This window comes from Curcuma longa, chromosome 7 (assembly GCF_044706935.1).
Source record: "Curcuma longa cultivar G26 ecotype Majalengka, Jawa Barat chromosome 7, ITB_CL_G26_1.1, whole genome shotgun sequence".
Lineage (NCBI taxonomy): Eukaryota > Viridiplantae > Streptophyta > Magnoliopsida > Zingiberales > Zingiberaceae > Curcuma > Curcuma longa.
The window spans coordinates 10,247,901-10,275,079 of record NC_133867.1 but is presented as its reverse complement, the minus strand read 5'-3'; the positions used below and the strand labels follow the sequence as shown (position 1 = coordinate 10,275,079).

Here is a 27,179-nt window from a genome sequence, read left to right as displayed (position 1 = left end):
ATAATAATTTTAAATTTATTCATACTAAATAGTCTTATCAATTGGTTAGGTGAATCACTCTCGTGAATCTACTATCATACTATCAGCTAATCATTCCCAAAGATAAAGTAAAATCCATACACACCCAATAACTCGCGGAAAACTATAATATATTTTCTCTCAATATAAAATGACAAAATAAGCAAAGGGAAGAAAAATTAGCAAGGGCTTATAGAAACAATCCTTCAATTTAAATCACAAAATCTCAGTAGTACGTGGTCACAATAAAATTATAATTATTTTTGTGCACTCAGGAATCTATTCAATGATTTAAGATTTTCTAAGGCTCCAACAATAGAAGGACTCTAAAAATTCAAAAGATGATTTTTTTTATTTTTTATTATTTTTGTCAAACTAAAATCCTTTATTATTTTAAATTAACTTTTAACACACCATTACCTCTATAACTTAAAACTCCTCATGGGTTTGAGGAATATCGTAAAATACTGAAAAAGGGTAAACTTGGAAATAGAATATTAGAAGGGTTTAAATTGTTATTATTTGATTAGAACAAACTTGGGGACTGATTTGGTAAAATCAAAAAAGCAAGGAGTTTTTTGTTTTTCCCAGTCGATTGACGACGAATCAAAACCCTGAAGCGGATTCCCTTAAAACCCTTCGCGGCCGGTTGCTCGCCAGACGTGCCGCCGATCACAAGGCAGCCGGACGCCTACCGGACCCAGATTGCAACCGTGCGCTTTCCGCCATCTCAACCGAGCCGACGTCTTCGAGGCGGTGCGCTTGCTCCCGTAGGCCATCCTTCGCGACTGCAAGCTTCCGATTTCAGACGGGGGAAAATTGGCTCTTCCGCCGGATTCCTCTTGTTAGGTAAATAGGGGATAGGGAGTACGGCAGCTGGCTTGGAAATCGTGCTTGTCCGCAGATTTCAAATCTTTATGCCTAACACAGCTTTAGTTTTTTTTTTTCAGCTTGAAATCTGCGTCTTGCATTCGCTTCTTCACCCAGCTCGCTGTCGGCCAAAGGTGGGGGCTTTCAGCTTCTGTCGCTTTCGTGGTTTGCGTGGATCACATTTAGATGGCAGATGCTGATGATATTTCCCCTGGCGGCGACCTCCCACAAGGTATTTTTAATTCTTAAGGCCGCTCGATTGCTATCATGACGAGACTTGCGTTTTTTCTTTCATAAAAGACGTTCTTTTTAATATCGAGTATTTTTTTTGAGTTGTTCTTTTGTGTTATCGATTGGTATTTTCCATAAAATTTGATCGTTTGGATCTTTTTTGAAGGAGAAGAGGAACTTATGGATGGAGAAGACTATATTGAAGAAGAGGACAACATAATTGTAGAGGAGGAACCTAGAAAAGAATTGTCAAGTTCGTACAGAATAAAAATTATTGAAATTTTGAGAAACCTACATTCTCCAGAGATAAAAATTTATTCAGATGCCTCCAGGAAGTTCATTAGTTCGTTGAGGGGGGAAATAGGCGGAGAGATCCTACATGAATACATTCAGTTGTCTCCACAATGCTCTGAAATCGTGGAAGCTTGGAGGATTCATCAAGGAAAACCTGGGATGGTGCATATATTGTCATTAGTTTCTGTGATTTTTAACCACCCTGAAGGGAAGTCTCAGACTAATGGATTAGGTAGGAATCTTGATAAATTTGCACTATTGATAATTGACACCAAAATGAGTGACATTTATGCTGAACTTGATAGTAATGAATCAAGACGTCAGATGACAGCCCTGGACCTTTTGGCTTCAATAGTTAGGCGTGGTGGACGATTTGCTTCTGAGGTTGCCAAAAACTTTGATTTTAAGCTGCAAGTTCTTTTTAAGATATCAGGACTACAAAAGAAAGGTAGGGAGGAGAGGCACAGCTTAAGACGGTCCATGAGGAGGGCATTTGTTGGCTTTTTCATGTCATTTATTGAAGTCGGGAATCCTAGGCTAGTGAAGCGGGTTTTGCAGCAAGGCGAGTTGTATTCCGTGGTGCTCCGTGGACTTGCAAGTGATGAGACTGAGACTATAACGTATGTCATCACTACACTGCAGAACAAGGTCCTTTCTGAAGATTCACTGGTACCACCCTCTATCCGGAGTGTTATATTTGGGAGCATCGCCTTAGAGCAGTTGTGCCGCATTTCAGGAAATCCAATGGCAGGCGGTGCTGCTGAGCTTGCACATGAGATTTTGGTAACGGCATGCACTGATCCATGTAATGGTTTGATGCCTGGTTTAAAATTGAAGGGGAATGTGAAAAGGCTGCTTGAGCTGATGAAGAAGTTGAAGGTAACAGAGGTTGGTTGCCATAGAGATTTATTATTGGCTATTTCCACCAAGTGTCAATCCTTGGCTGCAGCTTACATGGATGCCTTTCCCTACAATGTTGAGCCCCAGCCATTGCCTTCTTGGTCAGTTACATTGTCCTAAATTACTTTTGTCTCCTTTATTATTCTACTCTTTATAATATGAATATTTCAGGTTTACTGCTGTATCCGTTGCAGCTGATGTCATTTCTTCTGTAGATACTGAAGCTAGTGCCTTGTCACTTGCTTATGCTTTTGAAAATCTGCCATCTACAGTCAGTGATCAGTTGCAAAACATCTTTAAGAACATCATTCCCCGAGTCTGTAGTCGATCATTAGTAAATAAGGGATTGCTTCATGCTGACATTCTTGTTAAGCATGGTTCTCTCAGACTTATTATGGAATCACTTAAGTCACTAAAAGTTCTTGTCACAACAGTAGATAATGCTTTGAAAAATCGTCTTCATGAGAAAATAGTCAATTCACATGGCAAAGAGATTGTTGAACTGCATGGTCCTCCAGGGTTGAGTTCCTTTCTAAGAGTGGATAAGTTTGTAGATGATGGAGCATTGTGCCCTGATAATGTAGGAACCACAAAATGGATGTCTCTAAGGCAACACATACTGGACGAGATAAGAGTGTTGCTGCCTGATCCTCAAGTTTTGCTCAAGTTGTTATCTTCACTAAGCTACAAACATTCGGCAAAGCACTCAAAGAGCTTAAAGAGAACCAAGACCATGGCTGAAGTTTCAGGAAAGAGATTGAAGTCTGATACCACTATAGAGAATGATGATATCGTTATTGGCGGAATTAATACTTCACCTGTTGCTGAACTTGTTAAATATGAAAATGAAGTTAATCATGAAGTTACCATCGCTGAGTTGGACAGGGACAAAGATCCTAGAGCAATAGTAGCTGAGATATGGAAATTAAATAAAGAGAAATTGGTCACAGACAAAGAAGTGGATGAACAAGATTATTTTTATGCAAGGCTGCTTGATGTCATTGCACTCTATATGGTAATTCTGTGACTTGCTCTTCATTTTGCGTCAATAACATAACTCTAATGCAAAACTTAAACTAGAAGAATTTGTTTCCTTTAGAGTGGGCACTATTCTAAAGATAGAGTTAAAGAATGCTTAGGCATCAATTCACTATTAGAATACAGCGATCATGTGTAATTGATTGATACTTGCAATTTTTAACTTAATTGTAACGTTTGATTCTGTTCGTCTGCATACATACTTCTACTTGCATGCAGTTGTTTTTCAGTGTGATCATATTATTTCCAGATTAATCACACCTTATTACTACATTATTTTATGCTGTGCTTTGTTTGGGAGCTCTGAATTGTTAAGAGGATGCTAGTTGATGATAACCACTGTCATGTTAAATCTTGCCATTTGACCAAGCGTTTTTGGGTTCCAAAACAAAGAATGTAGAAAAGAAAACACATTCTCTTACAGTATAGCAAAATTTGAGAATAGAAATAATGGAGTCAAGTGAAACATAAATGTTTAATGTGCAATTAAGAAAACCATGATGTAATTTTACAACCATTTATAAATTTGATGCTTTTGAATCAATAGTTTGGCACACTTCTTAATTGGTTATGAATTATGGTTTTAACACTAGGAACTCTTAGTTTTAAAATGGTTCAGAACAGGTTATGAGCTCAATTTCTTGCTTTCCTTAATCATTTCACCGTATTATTTGCTTATAAGTTAGCCTCTTTGTGCCTAATTTGTCTTGCACCTCTTTGGGTTCAATAGAAAGCCTAACTCAAACCTGGGATAAAAGAGATGTTATTAGTAGTCTTAAAATATTGTAACTGAAGCTATTGAAATGGTGATCCAATTAATGGTTGACAGTTTCTAAGAATTGTGGAATCTTTTGTTCAGTTCTATGTATTGTGAAAGGAAGATCTAGAAGTTTTTCTGGTTTTATGTTGAACAAGGATAGTTGTTTTACATTTTTTTCAAGAGACTTAAAATTTTCTTTTGAGGCATTTGTTTTAATAATGATTTGAAATGACTTCTTGCAGTGGATTTTGCCAAGTGCTTTTGAAGGTTCTTTTGACTTTTTCAAAATTCTGCCAAGTAATATTTTAAGTCTTCCTATAGCACAACAACAATCTCTATTGTCTTTGCTGGTAGAATCAATTGGACAATCTCCAGGAAGTAGTGCTTCAGCCAGAATTCCAGATTTTATGTACAAACACCTGCAACCTTTAATTAATCTCTTGATATATTCACCATCTAAAGAAATTAAAGATCTAGCATATATATTGGCAAAAGCATCCCTCATCAGCACTGGGGCATTCGACCAGAATATTTCAGAAGTTGATGCCTGGATGATCTCCTTACCTGGCTTTAGCCAAGCGTCACATTCTTCTGTGGACAACAAAAGAGCAGAAACATTTAATAGCTTATATTCAGTTGTCATTTCATTTCTTTGTGATGCTGTTTCAACCGTGGGAAATAGTTTATACAAATATTTTGACCAAATGCACAAGCTTATCTCTAATTTTGAAAATTTTCATGGTAAAATTTTTAACCCTCAAATTACCTTGTTTGTTCATCTTGACATTTCAACCAAGTGGCTGTTAAGGCCATTAGATATTGTGTCTACACAAACTTTTATGCTCTGTGATTCTCATCTCCTGTTTTTCCCATCCTATCCTCTGTTATTGTATAACAATTTTTGTGGTTGGTGATCTTGATTATGCTATATTTCACATAACTCAGCCTATGTTGAATATTGGGATGTCAGGTGTAGTTTTGCTTCAGCATACTTCTGTCTTGAAAATATTTAAGTTAAAGATTTCTGTTTTCAAGGTGAGGAAACTTGTTTGTGAAGTTATTAGATTACAAAAGAAATCATCTGCTATGCTATCTGGAAAGGAATTCTTTTGAGTCAAAGTTTTTTTTCTTTCTTGTATTTGCACTTCGATTAAATTTATGAATTAATGGTAGTCATTTATACTGAGAATATTATATAAAATAATTATACTCCATTCAATTGTATACTTGGTAGGAACATGAAAAATATAGACTGGGTCCTTTGGCAACAACTTTAGATTTCAGTATAAATGCTTATCGTATCACGTATTGCATAATGGTTTTTAAATTATAAGGTACACAATTTGCACTGACACCATGCCAGCATTTTGTCTCTTGCAATTTGTGCAGGGTTGGACTACATGTGCATGGTATATACTTTTTGTTAAGTATCTGTATTGCCTCATGCCTCTAAATGACACAAATTCTCCTATGATTAATATTGGCTCATCTTTCTTAACTCTCAGCTGTTTGCTTTTGGTTATGTGCTAAAAGTTGTGCTGTAATGGTTACTTCTACTCCATTTGCCATTAAATAGTTTGGAACTTTTTGGCACCTATGAAATAATTTGCATGCTTTTTCTTTACGTCTTTTGTGATGAGCTTGACCTTTTTAGGTATGACTTTCATTTTCTCTCTTTTCTGTTATATTTATTGAGCTCATTTTCTTGCTCAAACTGGCCTTGATTGCCACTTTAATTTCTTGTAGATGATTCCCCTGGATTTAGCCCTTTGATCATTTGCATCTTTCAGAAGTGCTTGAGGTTGCTTGAGTCAGATACGGGAACCTTCAAGTTATATGAGAGATCTGTTGTTTCATTGTATGTATCTAACACCCTAAAATTGATTTTACAATCACAGGTATACAGTCTGTGCTACCCTCTCTAAAATTTTCCTATCTTATGTTTGATGAATATGACATTCATGTAATATTTGATAGGTAGACATGAAAATACTGCCTGGTCTTATAAATTCAATATTGAATGAGAAGTTTGTGGATGATTCAAAGAATTCACTATGTGAATGGAGGCCACTGAAGAATCTATTTCATTTCTCCCAAGATCTTTTAAACCAGAAAGGATTTACTTTGTACTCCATGCCAGAGATTACAACAGAAGGACTTGACTCTTTCCAATTTATTCATTCCAAAATGAAGGAACTTGCAGGTCGGCCGCAAGATGAAGTAGCCTTTGCACTTTTATCTTCAATCATATGTGCTCCGGTTGAGGATCTCCTAAGAAATCTTCATTTCCTTTTCACAATTGCTCCACTGCAATTTAATTCTCTTGTCCCATTCCTGTCATATCTACTCTTTATTGAACCAAAATTTCTTCCTGAAGCTATTAATTTGCAGCCGAATATGTTTCTTTCTTGTCAGAATAAAACTGATGATGTAAATGCAGTACACGACTGCAAAGGTAATTTCAACCATTCACTGTGTATAGATGATTATTTGGCTGATATAACATTATTCTCAGATGCTGCTGTTTCCAAAAATTCAGTTGCTAGTGCATTGTCTTCATTTTTAAGGCATGCTCCTTTTTGTGCACTAGTTTCTTCATTTGTTAGCTTGGGCAGCTATGGGAAATACTCAATCAGAATGTTAGAAATAGTGCGCTCTCCCTTATTTATAGATCTGCTTAAAGATAAGATAGCCAAAGGTTCAATTGATGACTTGGTTTTATTTCTCGGATGTGTACTCTTTTGGTCTCACCGTATACGGTCATTTTATAAGGCTGAGCCATCTGATGTTCTTGAAGAACTCTTCCAAGTGTGCTTCACTCTTGTAGAGTGCATCTTTGAGCATATTCTGGTAGATTCTGCAGCTGCAGTCAAATCTGTTGACGTGGAAGGATCTTCATTAACTAAAAATGTTATAGATGCTGTTCGGCTCTTTCTCAACCACCCACTGATTTCATGGTCTATATCAGATCCAATATGCTATAGCAAAGATGTTGGAAATGATAAGCTGCTAGATGCTACCAAATCTTTTGATTCTCTTGTAATTTACTCAAAGCAAAATTTTCATAAAATGGACAGTCTTGTGTTGCAACGTTTAACTAAGCTTTTTGACAACTTCTGGTCTTTGATGAGTCAAGATCGACGTTCCTCCCAAAGCCATGTATTTGTTGAATCTGTTCTTGAGGTTTGTAGGCACCTAATTCAGAAGACAGCCCTCTTGTTCAGGGAAAAGTTTGATGTTTGTGTTGATAGGAGTTCTATGATTGGCCTTCTTCCTCACTTCTATATCTTTTACTCCATGATGAACTTCTGTTCTCCTTTTGATCTTCTTGAACTTGCTAACTGGATGTTTTCAAAGATAGAGACCGGAGCTTCTAGCTGCAGTTCAGAGCTTCTTGTGCCTCTTCATTTCTGTATGTCTATTGCTGATAGTGCATTGGATTTGCTATACAGTTATATGAAACAGAGGAATGGCACACCTGAATCATATGGGTTTTATCGAGTGGATGAGAAAAGTTTTAATGTTGCCATTCTTCAGAAGGTTTACTGCAAGATCATTGATTTGGTCTTATGCTTTAATATGAAAACTGCAACTACTTGCCTTCTGAAAGCTGTTTATATTGTGTACAATCAGAAGTCTTCATATGTTCACCCTACTTCCCTTCCATTGTACATGCTATTTTCTAGGATGATCATCCATAGTCCAATGAATTTAGTTATCTGCTGCCTAAATTCCACAAGCAAGGTTAAGGGAATGATATTGTCGTTGCTTATGGAAGTAAGTCCTTTGTTCATGAGTCTCTTTGGACAGATATTCTTGGGCATTTTGAGCAAGGGTACATCTGTTTGTGATTTCCTAAATATAGATGGTGGATGGTCACAAAGGACTAAGGTTGTTAACCAGAGCTGCAACTTTTGCCTTTCTGAGGACGATTTCATGCTTCTACTTCCAGCTACTTTGTCATATGTCACCTCACACATAAAGGATCTTAGATCTAATGAAATACTGATATTCTACTCTAAAATTCTTTTGGAGAACTTTTCAAATTGGAAGAGCTATGTGTCTGGCATTATTTTAATGGAAACAAACTCTCCTGAATATCCGTTCACATCATCTGAACATTTTCATAGATATTTGAACAATTCTCTTATTGGAAAAACACTCACTATGTTGCACTACTTTTTCACTTCAAATGGGAATTTAGTTGGGAAGAAGCAACGACTGCAAATATTTAATTCTCTTTATCCAAATTCCATTGAGCTACTTGATGATAACCTCAAAGAACTAAGCAGTTGTTCTTTTGAGGAATCCTTGAAGATCATTATTGATATTTTTGCCAAGATATCATTTACAAGGATGTTGATATCACCTGTGGAAACTTTGTCACCATGTCTGGAATCAGAAACCAGAGAATCCAGTGAGATGACTCAGAAAAAGGGTTCTGAAAGATTGAATCGTGCAAGATTGAGGTTTATGACTATATTGGTTGGTTCATTGGATCAGATTGTCAGCATATTGCCTCTTAAGAATGGTAGCTCATTCGATTCCTGTGTCCCTGTTAGTTATAGTATTCACTGTTACATGGAACATTATATTTTGAAAAACATTGTTGAATTGGCCATTGAAATGAGGAACTATCTTTCTCAGATACCTTCTGTTCCGTCTCTAGATCACTTTATCAGATCTTGCCTCCTATATAGGTTTGAGGATCCTGCTACTTTAAAAGCAATTCGTTGCTTTCTAGCTGCACTACCTGAAAAGACATTTTCTTCATCTGAAATTCTTGGGCTTTTGCTTGGGCACTCTAAGTTTGTTTCTACAATTCTCTCAAGTGAGAGTTTTGCTGATTCATCTGCTTCAATGGCTAATGAGCAGTCACTCCCAAGTGTTCTGAAATTTCTTGATATCTCTAATAATTCCCATGAATCTACTAAATTAATGGTCAAAAGAAGCTCTGATAGAGACGAAAGAAGGTTAGAATTGATTAAGTTGGTCAGAGTTTTGTTTTATTTTGAGCTTAGAGACTGCAATGTGAGACCTGAATCCAGTGACAGGGATTCAAGGGAGTTATTTTTTCTTCTTTTATCTGCTTATGGTGCAACTCTGAGTAAAACTGATTTGGAAATACTCAATCTGATGCATGAGATTGAATCAATCGAAGGATACGACAAAATTGCTGAGATGGATTATTTGTGGGGTAATTCTGTCTTAAAAATAAGAAAAGAAGTTGTCCATGATGGCCAGTCCTCTTTAGCCATGGCATCTTATTGTGAATTGGCTGAAGATCAACGCAAAATGCTATTCAGAGAGAATATGCCAGTTGATATGATCAATTGTGTGATGACAGTTTTGAATTTATGTCATGATGTGTCTCAATTAACTACTTCAGTGTCAATAGAAAATCTTCTTCAGGATAAATTCCTTGATGTGATAGAGGTAATTCCAGCTTTCCTATAATTGATTTTTGTATTTTTCAGAAAATTTACATGTCACAAAGTTCCCTTAAATCCTCATTCTGGTACTTCTGCAGCAACCTTCATCATGTGACTCAATTCTAGGATATGATCCTGCTTTCATATTGCGGTTCTCACTCCATTGCCTTGTGATAGGGTTCATCGAACCCATTGAGTTCGCTCAGCTAGGCCTGCTTGCTGTCGCTTTTGTAAGCATTTCTTCTGTAGATGAAGAGTTGCGGAAATTGGGTTACGAAGTCCTTGGAAGATATAAATTATCACTCGAGGTATAAAAATGTTACCACAGAAGCATACTGTACTGAGCTACTAAATATAACTCTTTTATCCTTTGTCTTTGGCTATTGATGTGACACCATATCTAATAAAAGATATTATCACCTGCAACCTTAGTTGATCTTGTATGAGTCTTTTTCTAGTTTGACTGACATATCTACTTATGAATTAGGCTACGTGATATTACATTTGTGACTCAATGATACTTATTTGACATTTAGCTTTGACATGCAAGTAACACCTGTGCCTGGCTGTGTCTATGTATGTTTTTTATCAAAGGTTTGGTTGGATAATTTCATGTTCTAGTCTTTTGCCTATTTATCTCCAAAATGTCTTTTATATGTTGGTAAACTGCTTTTCCCTAGCAATTGATGATTATTTAGCAACATAATTTTCACTTTCTCGACACTATTAAGGTTATTAAATCCTTCATGTTGTGTTTTTATGGACTTTTATGCAGCCCTCTATGTACATCATCTTAAGCTACATTGCATCATCAGACTAGCCTATTTTTCAATCTCAAAGTCTTATAAACTGCAAGCTATTTTTCTCTGGAAACCGATTTACCTTTTAATGTTAGAAATAATGGGTATAATTCATTAGTCCAATAGCTAGTTCTTTGATTTAGTTAGACCTAGAGTTAGAGGCTATATTTACATGAATTTAATCTCCTTGAGAAAATAATAATACAAATTTTACTTCTCAAGTTGGTACTGGAGCAAGATTTCCACCTTCTATGCCATTGCTATCTTCTCTCTCTGATTCACTCCTATCCCTTATTTATTGCCCTTGTTTCACTTGGCAATGTGAAGCCTTGTCCTGCCTTGTTTCACTTAAACAATCTATTTACCCATTCCTAGTTCTATTGCCTTGAGATTACTCTTCTCTCCCCTTAGTCGCCTTCGCTCTCCTTGGATAGTTAAAAATCCCTTGTCTGGATGACTATCCCTTTCCTTTCTTGGATCAATAATTCCCTCTATAGTCGCTAATTTGTGATCCCACCATAGCTTAATAGTCCTTTCATCTTCATGGATTAACAAATCTCCTCCAACTATATGTTGATCGCTCCCTCTAAGATCACTTTTCATGCTCAGCCACTGCCTGCCCTATAATGCTTAAGCCCAAATTAACTTGTCAGTTCATCTAAGCTCATAAAGCTTCTTTATTAGTCTAGAACTCCCATGGGGGCCTAAACTTACACGTTCATTCTCTTCAGCTTAAAACTTGATGTTTCTATCAAGTTTGAAAGTACAACTCAGTTGATTATCCCTAACTGACAATAGAAGAGTCTCAATGGTGGCTACACCATCATGTAAACATCCTCTGCAACACCTCACTGTGCCTAAGATTAAGTCTGGTATGATCTCGAAGTCATATGCCAATCCATCAAATTATGTTGCCTAGTACTTAAAGATGCAGTAGTACAAGTTGCACATGTGGTGTTCATGGGTATATGTAGTTATTATTAAAGATATTGATATGAAAAATCACTAATATACATGTAATAAAAATGTGTTAATCGACGCATCCAATTCATACTTTTGCAGAAAATGTTAATGAAATAACAATTGCTTGGTCTAGTGGTAAGCGAACTAGGTGTAGAGGCCTTTTGGCCAAAGGTTGGGTTCTTATGGTTGTGCACTCATTATTCTCTGTGTAGTTTGATAATCAGCCATGCAGACTAATTCCAATGCTGATGAGTTATTAATCCAAGAGTACAACTTCAGAAGATGCATATGTTTAAGTTTAGTGCAGATACTTATCCTAATCCTTGCAGCCTAAGAGCATATCAGAATGCAAGGTCCAAGATCCATTAAAATTGAGGACTTTGCAGAATCACCTTTGTGGTTTTACTTTGGGGAATAATCCGCACTAGTCAGCTGTGTTTGTACCAGACACATGGAATTTAAATTAGAATCCGTGAATGCTTTAGTAAGAAGCTACTAATTGGGTAAAATAGTTGTCTATAAATTTGGAATCTAATAGATTGAGAGTGCTCCTTATCTAAGAGAAACAATTTTTTTTCCTTCTCCAAGGAAATGTCAACAAAGAAATGATGCCCTCATTTTCTCAACAAAGCAAAGCCAGGCACGTTATTTGGACCTCACTTCAGTTCTACTTTTATTTTTCTCGTGTTCATTCTCCTTTTGTCCATTCTCTGCTCATTTCCTTATTTAATTTTCATAGAAAGGATCTATGTTTGTTAGCATTAAATCTTTCAGAATTCATTTCATAAACTAGTTGGGTTATGTTGGAGGTTGAACTGAAATGGAAGATTTTCATAGATAAGTTGTTGGGATGGAAAGACTATTTGAGTATCCATTCAAGATTTGCTCACGGTGATTCATGGTCTTGGAATTATTTTCATCTCAATGCTGGTTGATTTTTTTTGGTCTTGATAACTAGCATACCACTGTCCAAAAAAGTTTCAATAAGTTGCAAAAACACTATTTTGCATCCATATGTTGGAAATTGCCTGTGATGTGGACCAATGTCTTGATCATTCTGCCAACTAAAGTTTTGATCTTCATCTCTAAAACTACCCATCATTCCGTGACTATTGTGACAGGTGGACCTAAATGTCTATGAGCAAGATTGTTTTATAGAAATATAGCACATTTTGATAAAATCATAAAACATCAGAGAAAAGTCAAATATAGTTGCCGGAGAAGAGATTATCAGAATTAGTTAGTGAAGCATGTTTACTATGGTCAGTTTACAAGCTATAGGTATCACAAAGACTAGACAGTAAATGATGTTGTTATCATCTTCCAACTGTTAACAGATGAAGTGTCTCTTAAAATATAAAAATTGTCTATTTTCCTTAGCTTCTCATTGTAAGTATTCCTAGTAACATGCTGTTATATGCAGAATTCTCGAAATAAAGACCTACTGCAGCTCCAACTTCTCTTAACATATTTCCAGAATGGTATAACACAACCATGGGAAAGGGTGCCTTCCATTTTCACTATTTTTGCTGCAGAAGCTTCTTTCATACTCTTAGACACCAGGCAGAATCATTTCTTTACTATAAGCAGGTTCTTAATGCATTCACGTAAAATGGATTTTAAGGTAATTATTTTCTAATCCTGTGTATTTTTTAGTGTACAAAGTCTGAATTTACTTACATTTTACATGACTACGGGATTTGACTCACTGCACACAACTTTTTCTTTATGGCTGCAGAGTGTTCCTTTGTTTCACACAACTTTCACAAGTACTGATTCCAACAAATTGGAGCACATTTGGATCCTTCAACTTTTATATGCAGGAATCAACTCAATTGATGATGCTAAAATATATAGGAGAAACAAACTTCTAGAATTCTTGCTAAGTTTTCATGCATCATCAATGTCAAATTCTCAATCTAGTTTTCTCATTCTTCAGGTATTTTCTCTCTGGATGTTATGGTTTTCTTATTTTCCTTTACCTTTTATCCCCAATATTAGTTGTTCAATGGGAAGAGTAATGCTTTGATAAAAAACCATAGTATTCTAGGTTCTTTTAGTGGTATTAAAGTATTAGTAGACTCAAATGTATTTGGTTTTTTACTCAAGATAATTGATAGCAATTTCAAAATCTAGTTCTCATTCTTCAGGTATTTTCTTTCTGGATATTATGGTAGTGAACTGTTTTCTTATTTTCCTTTACCCAAAGGTTTTATCTCCATTATTTTTTTGTTGAATGCAAAAAGAATAATGCTTTGATAAAAAAAAACCATAGTTCTCTAAAGTTCTTTTACTGGCATTTGGCTAATAGTAGACTCAACGTATTGGTTTCTTGATTTAATGGAGAAGGTTGTTAAATTCTTCAAGTTCATACCGAGGTACGATTTAAATGATACAATTAGGGATCTTCTACTGGTGTAGATTGTTGTAGGCTTTGAAATTTTAAGCCTTTTGAGTGTTTAACGTATCTAAATAATTGGTTAGAGATAGCATGCATCATCATCTCTGATGACTTTAACAACTGTAGTTTATTAGAGAAAAAAAGTAAAAAATTAGTTTAGTTTGTCATCCGTGTTGGATCCTGCACAATAACAGAAAATAATTTAGGATTCCTGTGCCTAGATTATGATTATACAATTTAATTTACTTCTTATATCTTATAGAATTTTTTTTAATCATAAGTTTATTTTGGCATAGGAATGATAGGAAATTTCATATTTGGCTGAAAACTATTTTCTATAAACCGAGAACATAAATTAGTAAATTAATATTGTTTTGTTCAGGAAAATTTTCATGGCCTGTGTTCAGTTCCTAGAAATAGTTTATAGAAAAATATGAAAATTTACATCAAAATATCTGTCATAATTTTTATGTCAATTTTCAATTTGATCAATTTTTCATATTTTTATTGCTAACTATTTTCTAGAAATTGAGAATAGAAACCAAAAATGAAAATTTTCCTAAACCACAACACAACCTAAAAAAACTAAAAATTTCCATGAACCAAATGCAACTTGGTTGGATCATTTTCATCTTGTTTTTTTTTTCCTTTTCCTCTCTAATAACAAAAATGAGTTTTCTCTGTCTGGTTGATTTCTTTGTAATGAGATCCAGAAATATAAAAAAATGAAAAATGAAAATGTAAAATATGAAAATGGTGAACTAATAAAAGTTTTATAAAATTAAAAATTTCATGTCCTTTTCTTGAAAGAGTGAAAAAATATTGCCAACTGAAATGCTAATACATTTATAGAATAGTTTACGGTATTATATAAGTAGCATTCCTGTATCATAAAATATATATTATATTATATAAGTAATATTGTAATTATATATGGTTTGCTAATTATTTATAATTACTATATATAAATAACAAAGTATAAAAATATTAATTCTAATAGAATAGAATATATAATGTTATTTAGTGATATTGTATATACAATGATATTATATCTAATAATATAAATATAAATAATTAAAATTATATTATGTTGCATTATGTTATATTATAGTTTGTTTATATTTAATATTATACGAAATAATATATGATAACATAATAATGTACAATAGTTTGTAATATTTGTAAATCATATTATATTAATATAGCAAAGTATTTTGTTGTATTATTATCATACTAGTATATATTGTTTATAAATTATATTATATTAATATAGCAAAATACTTTGTATTATTATTATTATTATACAAAAGGATTTTGCTGATACTATTTCTCCATCATACCATTAATGATCAACCAAGCAAGTTTTTATATATATTTTTTGTCTCCATGAATACTAGTACTTGTTTGATATACCAAACAAGTTTCCAAAGTTTCAAATTCTGGAAAAAAGTTATAAATTTTTTCATGTCATGTGCCTGCTGAGAAATTTTTGTGAACCAAAAAGGCCTGATGGAGTCGTATCTACTCCAAGTGCTAATGTAACAAACTAAACCTTTTGACTTTCATGCAGAATTATAGTTTGTGGATCATATGGCTTGATAAGCAATGTATTCATGTGCATAATTTTCTAGCAACTTTTAGTCTAACCGTCAGCTCTGCAAGTTATTCTCATTCCATTGGTTTTTCTTTAAGTACTGCCGAGAGACAAGATTATTGAGTTTCTTGAGTGCAGTGCAAATTGGGTTTCTGTTTTCTCTAAAATTACGATGAAACATAATGGTTTAACCAGATTGTAATCCTATGTCACAGATTGTACAGAAATCAACAAAGCTACCTATTCTAGCTGAATGTCTGGTGAAGGAATGTGGTTTGCTTTCATGGTTATTCTCTGTTATAACATATTTCGGTGAAAAACTGCATGCAGAAGAGAGGCAATTTTCATTAACTGTCATGGAATTGATTTTGAAGGTACTAGTTACTTCCAGAGCATTGCCTACTGCTTCCAGTTGGATCTTATTCAATTCATTATTTTAGATGAAGCATTATAATTAGTATGGATTTGAGTATAATAATAGGGGACTGCTTTTGTTCGAGAATAGGACTTATTCCACATTTGTTCGACAGGAATAGTTTAATCCAATTGTTGAATCCATTATTCTGACACTGACTGGTGTCAAGTTGAAAGAACTAGAGTTGGTTCTTGATGCAAACATAATGTTTCTAATAGCTTGAATATTAATAGGTTTTGCATAGCCAAAAATAGTTTCCCAAATGAAATCTTCATTTTGGTGGAGAAAGCAAAGTTAAAAAGAATGTGTAATGGTTCATGCAAGGTTTAAAATATCGAGCCGTGTCGAGGTTTTGGTCCCAGACTGGAATGATACAGTTTCGATACCGTATCGTACCGTGCTAGTATAGTTTCGGTATTTTTTAAAATATAAAATATATTAACTAAAATAAAAAAAATTAATCTAAATATAAAAAAATAAAATACTTTTAAAAAATAATAAGATAATTTTATGGGTTTTAATAAAGTCTATTTAAATTATCCCCAACTATAGTTAGGAATTGATTATTAAAATCTTATTAAACCTAAGTTAAAAAAAAAAATAAAACAAAAACCGCGATTGGCCACTCGTGCAATCGAAGGGGGGGGGGGCGCGGCTCGCGTGCGGAGGTGTCGCCGGGCCCGCATGACGCCTTCGGTGGCGTTGCCGAGCCCATGCGACGCCTCTGGTGGCGTCGTCGGGCCCGGGTAACCCCTTCGGTGGCATCGTCGAGCCCGGGCGACGCCTCCGGAGGCGTCTTCCGGTCGGAACGCCTATGCCGATGCTTGGCCGTGAATGGAATGAAATTTTTCGCCGATATTGCACAATACGGCTCGAAATTTCAATCCATGAGTTCATGTACCATCCAAGTTAGATGTACACACCCATGCACAACACATATGTATACTACTTCACAAGTTAATTCATGCTGCATATTTATCATGAAATGTTATTGAATTGAATGTGTTAGAGTGTTTGGTGTTTGTTATTATTGGTGTCTTGATGTGGAGTTGTTCATCAATATATAGTCTTCTAGGATCCGTATCCTGAACAGTGCATTGTTTCTTGATCTTTACGAGCTATAATTCTTTTTGAAATATATTCTTTTAGTGAAAGTTATCTAGTTTATGCTCAATCATCTAGTTCAGTGGTCCACTTATGATTCAGCGTGTCATTTTATTAGATTTGCCTGCAAATCCAGGGGATACGTCAACATCATCCATAGGTTTATAATATGTTGGTGTAGTTTGCCTTCAGGGTTTCGATATTTGACAATGTACCTAAGTTTAGTTAGTTTGACCAAGGGTTGATCCAAACATGTCCTAATGTTTGGAGGTGAGTGAAGTCTAGTCAAGTCAAAGTTAACCAGATGACTAGCCAGGGAAGTTCTGGTCAGTGAAACTAGGCAAGGAAGACTTGGCAAATCGAGGGCACTAGGCGGAGAGTCTAGGCGGGTCAGTGGACCGGACGTCTAGCAGGTCGATGGGTCAGCGAGGAATCAGTGAAGGTCGGACATTGGAAGGAAAGTTCTGAGGGTCAGAGGATCGGATGTTGAGCAGGAAGTTTAAACAGGTCAATGGTGATCGGATGCTTGGCAGGTGAGAAATCTACCGAGTGACTAGTCCTAACTGGAGGTTAGGTAAGGGAAAGTCCAAGCAGGTCTGGGGGACTAGATGTTTGGCAGATGTGAAGTCTACTGAGTGATTAGTCCTAACTGGAGATTAAGCAAAGGTAAGTCCAAACAGATCAAGGGTGATCGGATGTTTAACAAAAGGAAATCTTGAGGAAGTAACCCTTAGGTAAGCCTAGTAGGTTAGACCTATAGGGTAAGACTTATGCCAGCCTAATAGATTAGATAAACTACAGTCAGACTTAGGTTGCTTGCTTGTTTGTTATATGCTTATCTTGCAGGAACCAGGAGCTGGAAGCAAAGACTAAGGAAGCACGACAGAAGCAAACAGACGTAGCCAAACCATGTCCGGAGTCAACTTAGGTCAAATTGGGTTGAAGTAGTTCTGGGTGCCCGAATCATATTCGAGGTGCTCAGACGGTCCAGGCGCTCTGGTCTGGTCCAAGTGTCTGGACCAGGATGAAACTTGACTCGATAAAGACCGACAGAGTCAGATCGTATTGAATTGGTTCGGAGCGCCCAAAAGGATCTTTATAAGCCCTCAACGAGCAACATCACAAGATCAATAATTCATTGCTACTCTCAGATCTTGTTGTGCTCGTGAACGCGATCGAAGCTTTGCTTGTGTGATCGGGGAAGTTCCAAGAGGGATGCGCTGCACTCAGGACTTCTTGATCGGTTCGACTTCGAGTGTTTATTTTATATTGATTTAATTCTCATTATCTATTCTTGTACTTTGACTGTAAGACGGGTTTCTCCGCATCTGGAAAGAGTTCCGGAAAGGAGATCACTAGTGGACGGACACCTTCCGTACATAGGCCTTGGAGTACCAATCTTGGGGGATTGGGAACCAAATAAAATCCTGCGTGTCATTTTGTGTTGTTTAATTCCATTGCCAATTTTCTTTGATAGAAAGACGAAATTAAACGAACAGACGATTTAGATTCCCCTCCTCTCTCTTGCACGCAACGGTCCTACATAATCTTCCTCACTCGCATTTAATGGTGAGCCTTAGCAAGTGCATGTATAGAGATAGTTAAATCAAAAATCTTAGGGAGATATCCATAAATTAGCGTATCCACTATCCAGTACATAATCAAGGTGCAAATGCTTGCTGGTTTCGTCGATGTCCTTTTACATGCTTTTTGTGTCATCCATTACAGGCTTTGATACTTGATGTTCTTTTGGAATATTCTTCCACATCCTTACCTAATCCCTTGTTTGAAAACTTCATGTCTGTTTTATGGAATCTCTTATTCTCTAGAAATTAACACTTTAATTATCAAATTATTTACTAAATTTTAGTTGACTTCATTATTGTGAACGGACACTTACGCTTTGTAGTTGTAATAATTGAATCTCTATAAAATAACAGTTTCATTCATCAAAGGCCAGGGAATTTGTCACTCCCTTTCTATATAGTAACATAATTCCCACAAAGATAGCTATGATTCTAACTGTTGTTGATGTTGCAGAAATTACTTCCGTGTAAAGGAAGTGATGCTGTCATTCTATCTATATATGTTGCTTCCCAAGTGACATGACTTCTGTTCTAAATATATATCAAATGAAATGTGGTTTTGTGTGTAAATGTCCTTGTTGTTTTGATAATCTCAAATTTGCTGTATTTTTCTGGTTTTAGGCAGTGAATGAAGTGGTTTCTAATCCATCTATTGCTGAATGGCTTCAAGATTGCGCCCTCGAACAATTATCAGAACTTTCATCTTATTTACATAATTTATTCGTGAAAGACATTAAGTTGCTGAAGGAAAATGTTTCATTGGTAAGCTTGATCTTGAATGTGGTGATATCAACATTCAATATATCTCAGAAAAGGGCGATAGACCAGCCAAAATTCACCATTTCACTTGAGGGCTTATATAATTTATACTTCTCCATCAATGCTGAGTTCAGTATAACGGAGTGCGCAATGGCTAATGAACTTGGATTGACTGCTATGCTTATGAGCAGTCCATTGCCAGTTGTATCTAAGTTGGTATGTGTCTCTTCTTTCTGTGTTTTCATGCCATTTCTTGCACTATAATTACAATAATCTTTTTTCATCTGTTTTTTTTTTCTGTTCTCTCGATTGGCTTTGCCATGTTACGTAACATATCTATGTTTCTATGGAATTCAGAAAACAAATATATAACTTCACCACAACTTTTATGGAGTCGATTCAAGTTATTCACAACAATTTGAAACTTCAATCTAGTTCCATGAAGTTTGTTATTGAATTATGGCAATCATTAATGGTTTGGTTGGTTTACCACAACATTAATAGAATTGATTCAAGTTATTCATGGAAATATGAAACTTTACTCTAGATTCATGAAGTTTGATATTAATTGCCCCACTAATTCCACTGCTACATCATTCATAATTGTAATGCCACCACAAATTTTAATGTGTGTTCAATTATATTAATTGCAGTATAGTTACTGTTACGCCCCGGGAGACAGCTTTCCGAGAAATTTCGACAGCATCTCCCCTGTAACAATTGACTTTCCCTGAATACATACATAATAAGGCCTACCTGGCCACCATACACAAGTCAAAATATGAACTCCGTACTAATTAATATAAATAAAAAAAAAACCACTACCAATTATATAAGCATGCACCACCACAACTAACACATACGAAAATTCACTGGAAATAGAACAGTTTCTGACACAGTACGACATAAAACAATTCCTGCCACAATAGACTCCGAAAATGTACGCAAAAGGAATTTAAGCAAATTGCAACTCGACGCGGGACTAGCAGCAAGGCTCTCCAGACAGACCTCAACCTGAAAAGATAAACGCAACGGGGTGAGTTCAATGAACTCAGCGGGTATCAAGTAGACATGTATCAAATAACTAGCAGACAGAAATAGAAATACCGGTAGAACAATGACAGGAAGGAAAATCTGAATTCATGTGTAAACGTACTCACCAGAACATGCGAACGATATAATCATAAGTAACATGATCACTAACCAATCCATACGACCCCTGTATATACATATCCAACATATGCAAATGATCTGAAAGTAACCATATCACCAAAGAATCCCGATATCATGCACAAGTATAAAATCCCATCCTGGTCACCCCTGCTACCCATCTGATCCTTACATACCAAAGTGAGGTCGCGTGGGTCCTCAATGATAACTGCCCGTCAGATCCATCACCGAGATGTGAGGTCGCGTGGGAACTATGCCCGTCAGATCTATCACCGCTAGGTGAGGTCGCGTGGGAACTGGATATGCCCGTCAGATCCATCACCGGTAGGTGAGGTCGCGTGGGAACTGAATATGCTCGTCAGATCCATCACCGATAGGTGAGGTCGCGTGGGAACTGAATATGCCCGTCAGATCCATCACCGCTAGGTGAGGTCGCGTGGGAACTAAATATGCCCGTCAGATCCATCACCGATAGGTGAGGTCGCGTGGGAACTAAACATGCCCGTCAGATCCATCACTGGTATGTAAGGTCATATGGGTAGGGGTATAACCGCTGTGCACTCTGACGTCATCGCTAATGCGTGACCGAATGGACAGTATGCTGGCCAGCATGTCATAATATAAACATGGTATCTAACCCTAGTACGGTACCCACCTACAATCCCTAAGGCATACTACACTAGTACTACTGTGGTACGAAGTCATATGTCTAGCATGTGCATCAGAAAAAGTGATGTATAACAATCAAGCAGTAGCATATGGAATGTGTCACATGATATTCAATCAAAGGAATAACAGATAAATAATCAGATCATAGGTATCAAACAAAATCGGTATAAACTGAAAATATACTATCACTGGTAGCTAGAAATAAATACATGTCTAAACCGGCATATCTATAAATAGATAAGTCAGAGACAAGATACCCGCCTTCCGAAAGTAGTTGGTGCCCGAAAATAAAATCTCCGTTCTTCTCAAATATTGCACTTTTCTAGGCTGTACCAAAAGCTGCAAACAATGTGTGCAGAACATCAACAGTCTCAACATATTGCATGTTCTCAACGGACGCAAGATGCACATTGCTCTCAGGTTCCTTCACTTTCCCATCAGGTCCAAGGACAGGCTGCATGGTATCCTCAATTGCTTGGGATACTACTCCCATTCAAGGCATTTCTAGCTTCCGCAGCAATTGCTGCATCAATGTATTGAATCAATGCCTGGAAACCAGCAGTCCTTTCAAAAGTAGCAATTTTGTGGACAAATCCAAAAGCAGAAAATACTATATGAAACATCTAGGCTGACATCACCAGCTTCCACACCCTCTATTGTAAGAAGCAAGATGTTTCCAACAACCTCTACAGAAGTCTTGATGTTCAAAATCTCTTGCCTGATTAAGGTCTACGAACTCAACAAAAGCCTGGTTGCGCAGGCGAAGCACCTTCGATGGTGTCTGGGTGTAGCGAAACTGTGGCTGCCCGAGGAGGAAGACCTATTTGATGATCGGACCAGCCGGAAGTGACTTCCGATCTGGGAGACGACCAGCCGGCGGAGACGCTTCCGCGAGCGGAGGAGCTCGCCTAGGGCTTTGGAGGAGGAAGCCATGTCTTCGGGATTGGAACTTGGGAGGTGGGGGAGGGCGGTGTGCGATGGAGGGCAGCGACGTCGAGCACCAGATCGTGGGTTTAGGGAGGGACACCTATTTTGAGGAGCTACAGTAGTTTATAAGGTTTAGGTTGATCATGCGGCGCAATTAGGCGGGCTGAACCGGCTAAAAACCTAGATTTACTGTAGCGATTGAACCGATTAGTGTAGCAAACCGGGTTCGATCCTGGTTCGCTCGGTTCACTAACCAAACGATCTCCGATTTGATCCAAATCAGTTTGGTTTGATTCGTCTTCGCAAGACGAATCTTCTTGCCCCTTTTATTTTGTCAACCCCTCTTCTATCACGAATCAAACCAAGTTGGTTCGATTGGGTCCAAAACTGACCTACTAAACCTAATGGTTTTAATATAATTTTAGCTCCGAGCTCGTTAACCTAAATGGCTTGGCAAATTTTAGGATTGATAAATTCTAACCCTAAAATTTCTAGGAGATTACAGTTACATACATCCTTGTGTGTACAACCACTAACTGCAAAACATACATCCAAATGTGCTTAACCACATTAACTGCTGTGTAAGTACAGACGTTTATGTATGCCCACACAATTGCACTAATTGCAATGTAGCTATAGACAACCTGTGTACAATGTGTTGCTATTGACATCCAAATGTACAATTATACTGATGATAATATAGCTACTACCATTCTTAATGCTGGATAACACTGTCAACCATGTATAGTACTGTCACGCAAGCCGTCATATGAATAACCTTATGACACGTAGTACTTAGGAGCATACATGTGAATTCTTGGGTTTTACCCCTATGCTCTGACTACCTATCAAGAATTGTACCTTGTCACCCAAACACAAGTATGACTATTGAACAATCACTACAGTTCGAACGTGATGCATCTAACAGCATACAATCATTGACATCTAATTGAGGTTGACAGCCAATTCAAGCCATGAAAGTGTCATCCAAGTCCAGATATGTATCATTAGTGAGACCGTAGGTTTTATCATTCAATAGGTTATCCATCATGATATTATGCAAACATCTGCTTCCTACCATGCTACTAACAAGTATATCAGACTAGAATACTAAGCGCATCAAAAATCTAAATCAACTACCAATTATCCTCATGAATCATACATCTGCCATAATCTACCACACATATACATGCTACGTATAATCTAATAAATCATACCATGAATGATACTCCATAGTAAATGCTAACTACTGTCATGCATTCACGTAATATAATATTTACATTAATTTAGATCATAAACTACACATTTATGTAAATCATTGATAATCAGTAACATTAAGGTATTGACAAAAAGAATAGAGCATGCTAAGTAGAATGAACAATAAGGCATGGCTTAAAATCTCTTACTGCGTCGGACAGTGCTGTTGAAATGTATTGTTCCAATAAATTATCAAAATTTGATACATAATCTATCTTGTGATATTGTGTCATGTCAATGAGTATCGTGTCATACTGGTAGGTTTCTGTTTCTTTTCAGATAGCTCAGCCACGCTGTCAGTACTGTTGTGCCTAATTCTGTGAGAAACACACAAAATAATCAGTATATTTAATCTCTATTATGTATGGTAAGCTGGTGGTAGCTTGACAGCTTAATACTTTTTGGTTGTTAGTTACCATGTCAGAAGGTTGTGAGGTTGTGCCTGTGTCATAAAAGCTGGTTTATGTAACTAAATCATTGCAGTTATTACCATTCCATTGACTTGATTTCTCTTTTGACTTTGAATGACAGGATAAGGCCAGACTAGTGAAACTTACTGGTTGGGCAATTTCAGCTTCTTTACAATCATCATCTCGTAAGGGATGCCTGTTCAAAGAATTGTATCCTCCTTTTTTAGTTGCGCACAAAGCAAAACAAGAAAACGAACCTCTTATATCAAAGCTGCTGCGATGGGTTGTCGCTTCAGTAATTCTGGGCGCAATCTCAAGTGCATTTTACAACAAAAAAACAGATTTCTGTTTTGGGTTATCAAGTCCTACAACTCTGGAATCCGCACTTGAATTTTTTACCCCAAGAGAGGGCAATATCGGAGAGGAAGAAGAATTGTTTGCTAATGAGGCATTAGCTTTTACGATACTGTATCTTCAACAGCTTCTCGGAAGGAGCTGTGCAGATCTTCCTTCAGTGATATTTTCATTATGTTTATTGCTTATTTCTGATGGATCCAGTAAAACTGGTATGCACACATTCCCCCTCATTTGATTTTTCTGTCCTAGTTTTTACATTGCATTTGATGTCTTATTGTTCTATAGGTAAGGACTATTTAAACGAGAATCATACTCAGATCCTCTCACTGTGCTCAAAGATTCGTTGCCCCCCGGAGGTTCATCCTGCTTGGAAATGGTATGGAGTTTACATTATTTTTGAGTTGTCGTGGTGATCTTAACATAAAACGTTTCTATCATCACACACACAGGTCCTTTGCTCAGCCATGGCGGGAGGATGCCGCATCAACCCGAACGGAGATGGAAAAAATAGAAGAAGAACAGGCTTGTCAGAGTCTGCTCATTATCTTCTCAACTGCTCTCCATGGGAAACAATCTGATTTTCCAGGTCTCTCATACGAAGACCTGGAGCGGTCTGGGCTGTTCCAATGGGAGCGAGATATCGCACTAGACAACGAGGTAGGTACTCTAACTTGATGAACATAAGGCATCAAACAGAATCCAAACTGCAGTAACAAACCGAATAACATTGTTTGTGTAAAGCTCACAATGCTTTATTAGAGAAGTCTGAATAAAATGATGGCTTCAGTTACGGATGGATTCCAGTGCCGGCTCTACCCTGCCTCGCGATCTTCGACCACTCGGTGTGGAAGGATCCCAGGCGGTCGACCCGCTCGTAGGTGTGCGCTCCGAAGTAGTCCCTTTGCGCCTGCACTAAGTTCGCAGGCAGCCTCGCCCGACGGTAAGTGTCGAAGTAAGCGAGGCTGGCGCACATGCCTGGGGTGCTGATCCCTGCCTCGATCGCGAGTCCGACCACCCTCCTCCAAGCTGCTTGTCGTTGTACCATCTCCCTCGCGAACTCTGGATCGACGATCAGGTTTGCGAGTCCTCGGTTCCGCTCGTAAGCCTTCTTGATCCTGTCCAAGAATCTGGCCCTTATGATGCAGCCGCCTTTCCAAATCCTTGCTAGCTCCCCGAGATTGAGGTTCCAACCCTTCTCCGCGCTCTTGGATTTGAGCAAGTTCATGCCTTGGGCGTAGCTGCAGATCTTGGAAGCGTAGAGGGCCTGGCGTACGTCGTCGATCAGACGTTTTTTGTCCACGGATCGGAATGTGGCGAAGTCGGCGCTGCTTATTCCGGCTTGCTCTAGAGTCTTGGCGGCGGCCTCCCTCTCTTCCTTGAGCCCGCTGAGGTACCTGGAGTCGAGTGAGGCGGCTATGGTCGGAGCGGCAATTGAGAGCTCAGCTGCCTGCTGGACTGTCCATTTGCCAGTACCCTTCATCCCGGTTTTGTCCAGGATTTTGTCGACGAGCTCCCCGTCCCCATGCTCATCGCGGACTCCGAAGATGTCGGCAGTGATCTCGATGAGGAAGCTTTCGAGCTCGCCACGGTTCCATTCGGCGAAGGTGTCAGCGAGCTCAGCATTAGACAACCCGCCGACGATCCTGAGTACGTCGTAGGCCTCCGAGATGAGCTGCATGTCACCGTACTCAATCCCGTTGTGGACCATCTTGACGAAGTTTCCAGCACCGCCCTCCCCGACGAAGGTGACACAGGGACCGTCATCGACCTGGGCGGCTATACGGGTGAGGATGTTCTCGATGTTGTTGTAAGCCTGGTGAGATCCGCCCGGCATGAGGGAGGGACCATTGCGGGCGCCGTCCTCGCCCCCGGAGACGCCCATCCCAAGGTAGAGCAAGCCTCGGGCAGAGGCCTCGCGGATACGGCGCTCGGTGTTCTCGTACCACTCGTTGCCTCCGTCGATGATGGCGTCGCCGGGCTCCAGGTATCGGGAGAGCGTGTCGATGGTCTGGTCGACGGGGGCGCCGGCCTTGACGAGGATGACGATGGAGCGGGGGCGACTGATGGACAACACGAAGTCCTGCGGCGAGCGGTGGCCGAAGAGGGGCAGCCCGCCCTCGGAGGCGGCGCGAGTTACGGTCTCGTCGACCTTGGCGGCGGTGCGGTTGTAGACGGAGATGGGGAAGCCCTTCTCGGCGATGTTGAGGGCCAGGTTCTGGCCCATCACCGCCAGGCCCGCGAGCCCGATCCGCGAGAGCATCGCCGATTCCACCGCCATCCGCTCCTAGTCGCCGCTCCGCCGCTCGAATCTAGGGTTAGGGTTGGGGACGAAGAGGAGCAAGAAGACGGAGAGCAGAGAAGAGGAGGGGAAGCGCTTAAATAGGGAAGCGGAAGCAAAGCGTTAGGTTGGTTCGGGCGGATTCGTCGAAGCAACGGAACTATCAAGACCAGCTGCACGAGGTGTGTTATCTAAATTGCCTTTTCCGATGGAGTAAAATGCAAAAAAAGAAATATGAATTGAATTTAAATTGAATGAATGGAGTTGACTTTTTGACCAAGTCAAAATCTGGAGGCACCGTATCGATACCGATACTTTGGCGGATGGACGCCAATATCTGGCTTTGACCTTCCAAACAATTCTAGTAGTTGGTCAACGGGGCGTCTACTCGATTAATTATAAGAGTCCCATGAAACACATGTTCATATCAAAATCAATTAGATTTAAATCCGCTGCTTAGATCATGGCCCCACATTTAAATTTTATTTATATTCAATTTTATAGGGCTGTCCTATCTAAATCTTAGATCGATCGAGCACATTGTATTGTATTGTATGTTTTAGTCGACAAGGAGAGGGAGAGATAACTATGCTTATGAACGATATCATCACGAGCCATAATAATATTTTATCGCAATGTTTTAATTTTAGAATGATGAATATAATTTTTTTGTCGGATAAATAGTGCTAATATTATTACACAATTAAAATTAAAATATTTTTATAGTCAACGGAAGTCTAGCAACATAACCACTCATTGTTTACATACTTAGCCCTCCCAATATAATAGAGCAACGTAATATTATTTTCTAGTAAACCAACTTACAAGAGAAGAATAAAACAATCGGTAACTTATGATTTTTCAATTAGCTTTACAACTCTCGAGTTGGCTTGAATTAATTTTGATATTCGATTAGGGGTGTAATCAAGTCAAGCCGCTCACGAGC

At 38.0% G+C, this 27,179-nt stretch overlaps 2 protein-coding genes across 3 annotated transcripts; one reads left to right on the top strand and one right to left on the bottom strand.

The window, feature by feature from the left end:
- Positions 1–1,295: 1,295 nt before the first annotated feature.
- LOC141831446 (uncharacterized) lies at positions 1,296–24,745 on the top strand. 2 transcript variants are annotated; one of them, XM_074718803.1, is made up of 13 exons: positions 1,296–2,414; positions 2,485–3,328; positions 4,354–4,852; positions 5,858–6,009; positions 6,089–9,547; positions 9,642–9,851; positions 12,730–12,930; positions 13,045–13,245; positions 15,517–15,675; positions 19,028–19,381; positions 23,720–24,164; positions 24,241–24,331; positions 24,405–24,745. In XM_074718803.1, the coding sequence occupies exons 1-13, from the start codon at positions 1,300–1,302 to the stop codon at positions 24,628–24,630; spliced, it is 7,956 nt and encodes a 2,651-aa protein (XP_074574904.1). In that variant the 5' UTR covers positions 1,296–1,299; the 3' UTR covers positions 24,631–24,745. The 2 variants fall into 2 exon arrangements, with proteins under 2 accessions (XP_074574904.1, XP_074574903.1); XM_074718802.1 differs by lacking the exon at positions 1,296–2,414 and having other exon boundaries at positions 2,630–3,328; positions 6,089–6,566; positions 6,627–9,547.
- Positions 24,661–26,310, bottom strand: LOC141831448 (6-phosphogluconate dehydrogenase, decarboxylating 3, chloroplastic-like). Its single transcript, XM_074718804.1, has one exon. The coding sequence runs from the start codon at positions 26,231–26,233 to the stop codon at positions 24,743–24,745; it is 1,491 nt and encodes a 496-aa protein (XP_074574905.1). The 5' UTR covers positions 26,234–26,310; the 3' UTR covers positions 24,661–24,742.
- Between the last annotated feature and the right edge of the window lie 869 nt (positions 26,311–27,179).

Coding starts and splice junctions, on each gene's coding strand:
- LOC141831446 (XM_074718803.1), top strand. CDS start 1,300: ATGGATGGAGAAGACTATATTGAAGAAGAGGACAACATAATTGTAGAG. Junction 9,852..12,729: donor GATATAAATTATCACTCGAG/GTATAAAAATGT, acceptor TGTTATATGCAG/AATTCTCGAAATAAAGACCT. Junction 24,332..24,404: donor GTTCATCCTGCTTGGAAATG/GTATGGAGTTTA, acceptor TCACACACACAG/GTCCTTTGCTCAGCCATGGC.
- LOC141831448 (XM_074718804.1), bottom strand. CDS start 26,233: ATGGCGGTGGAATCGGCGATGCTCTCGCGGATCGGGCTCGCGGGCCTG.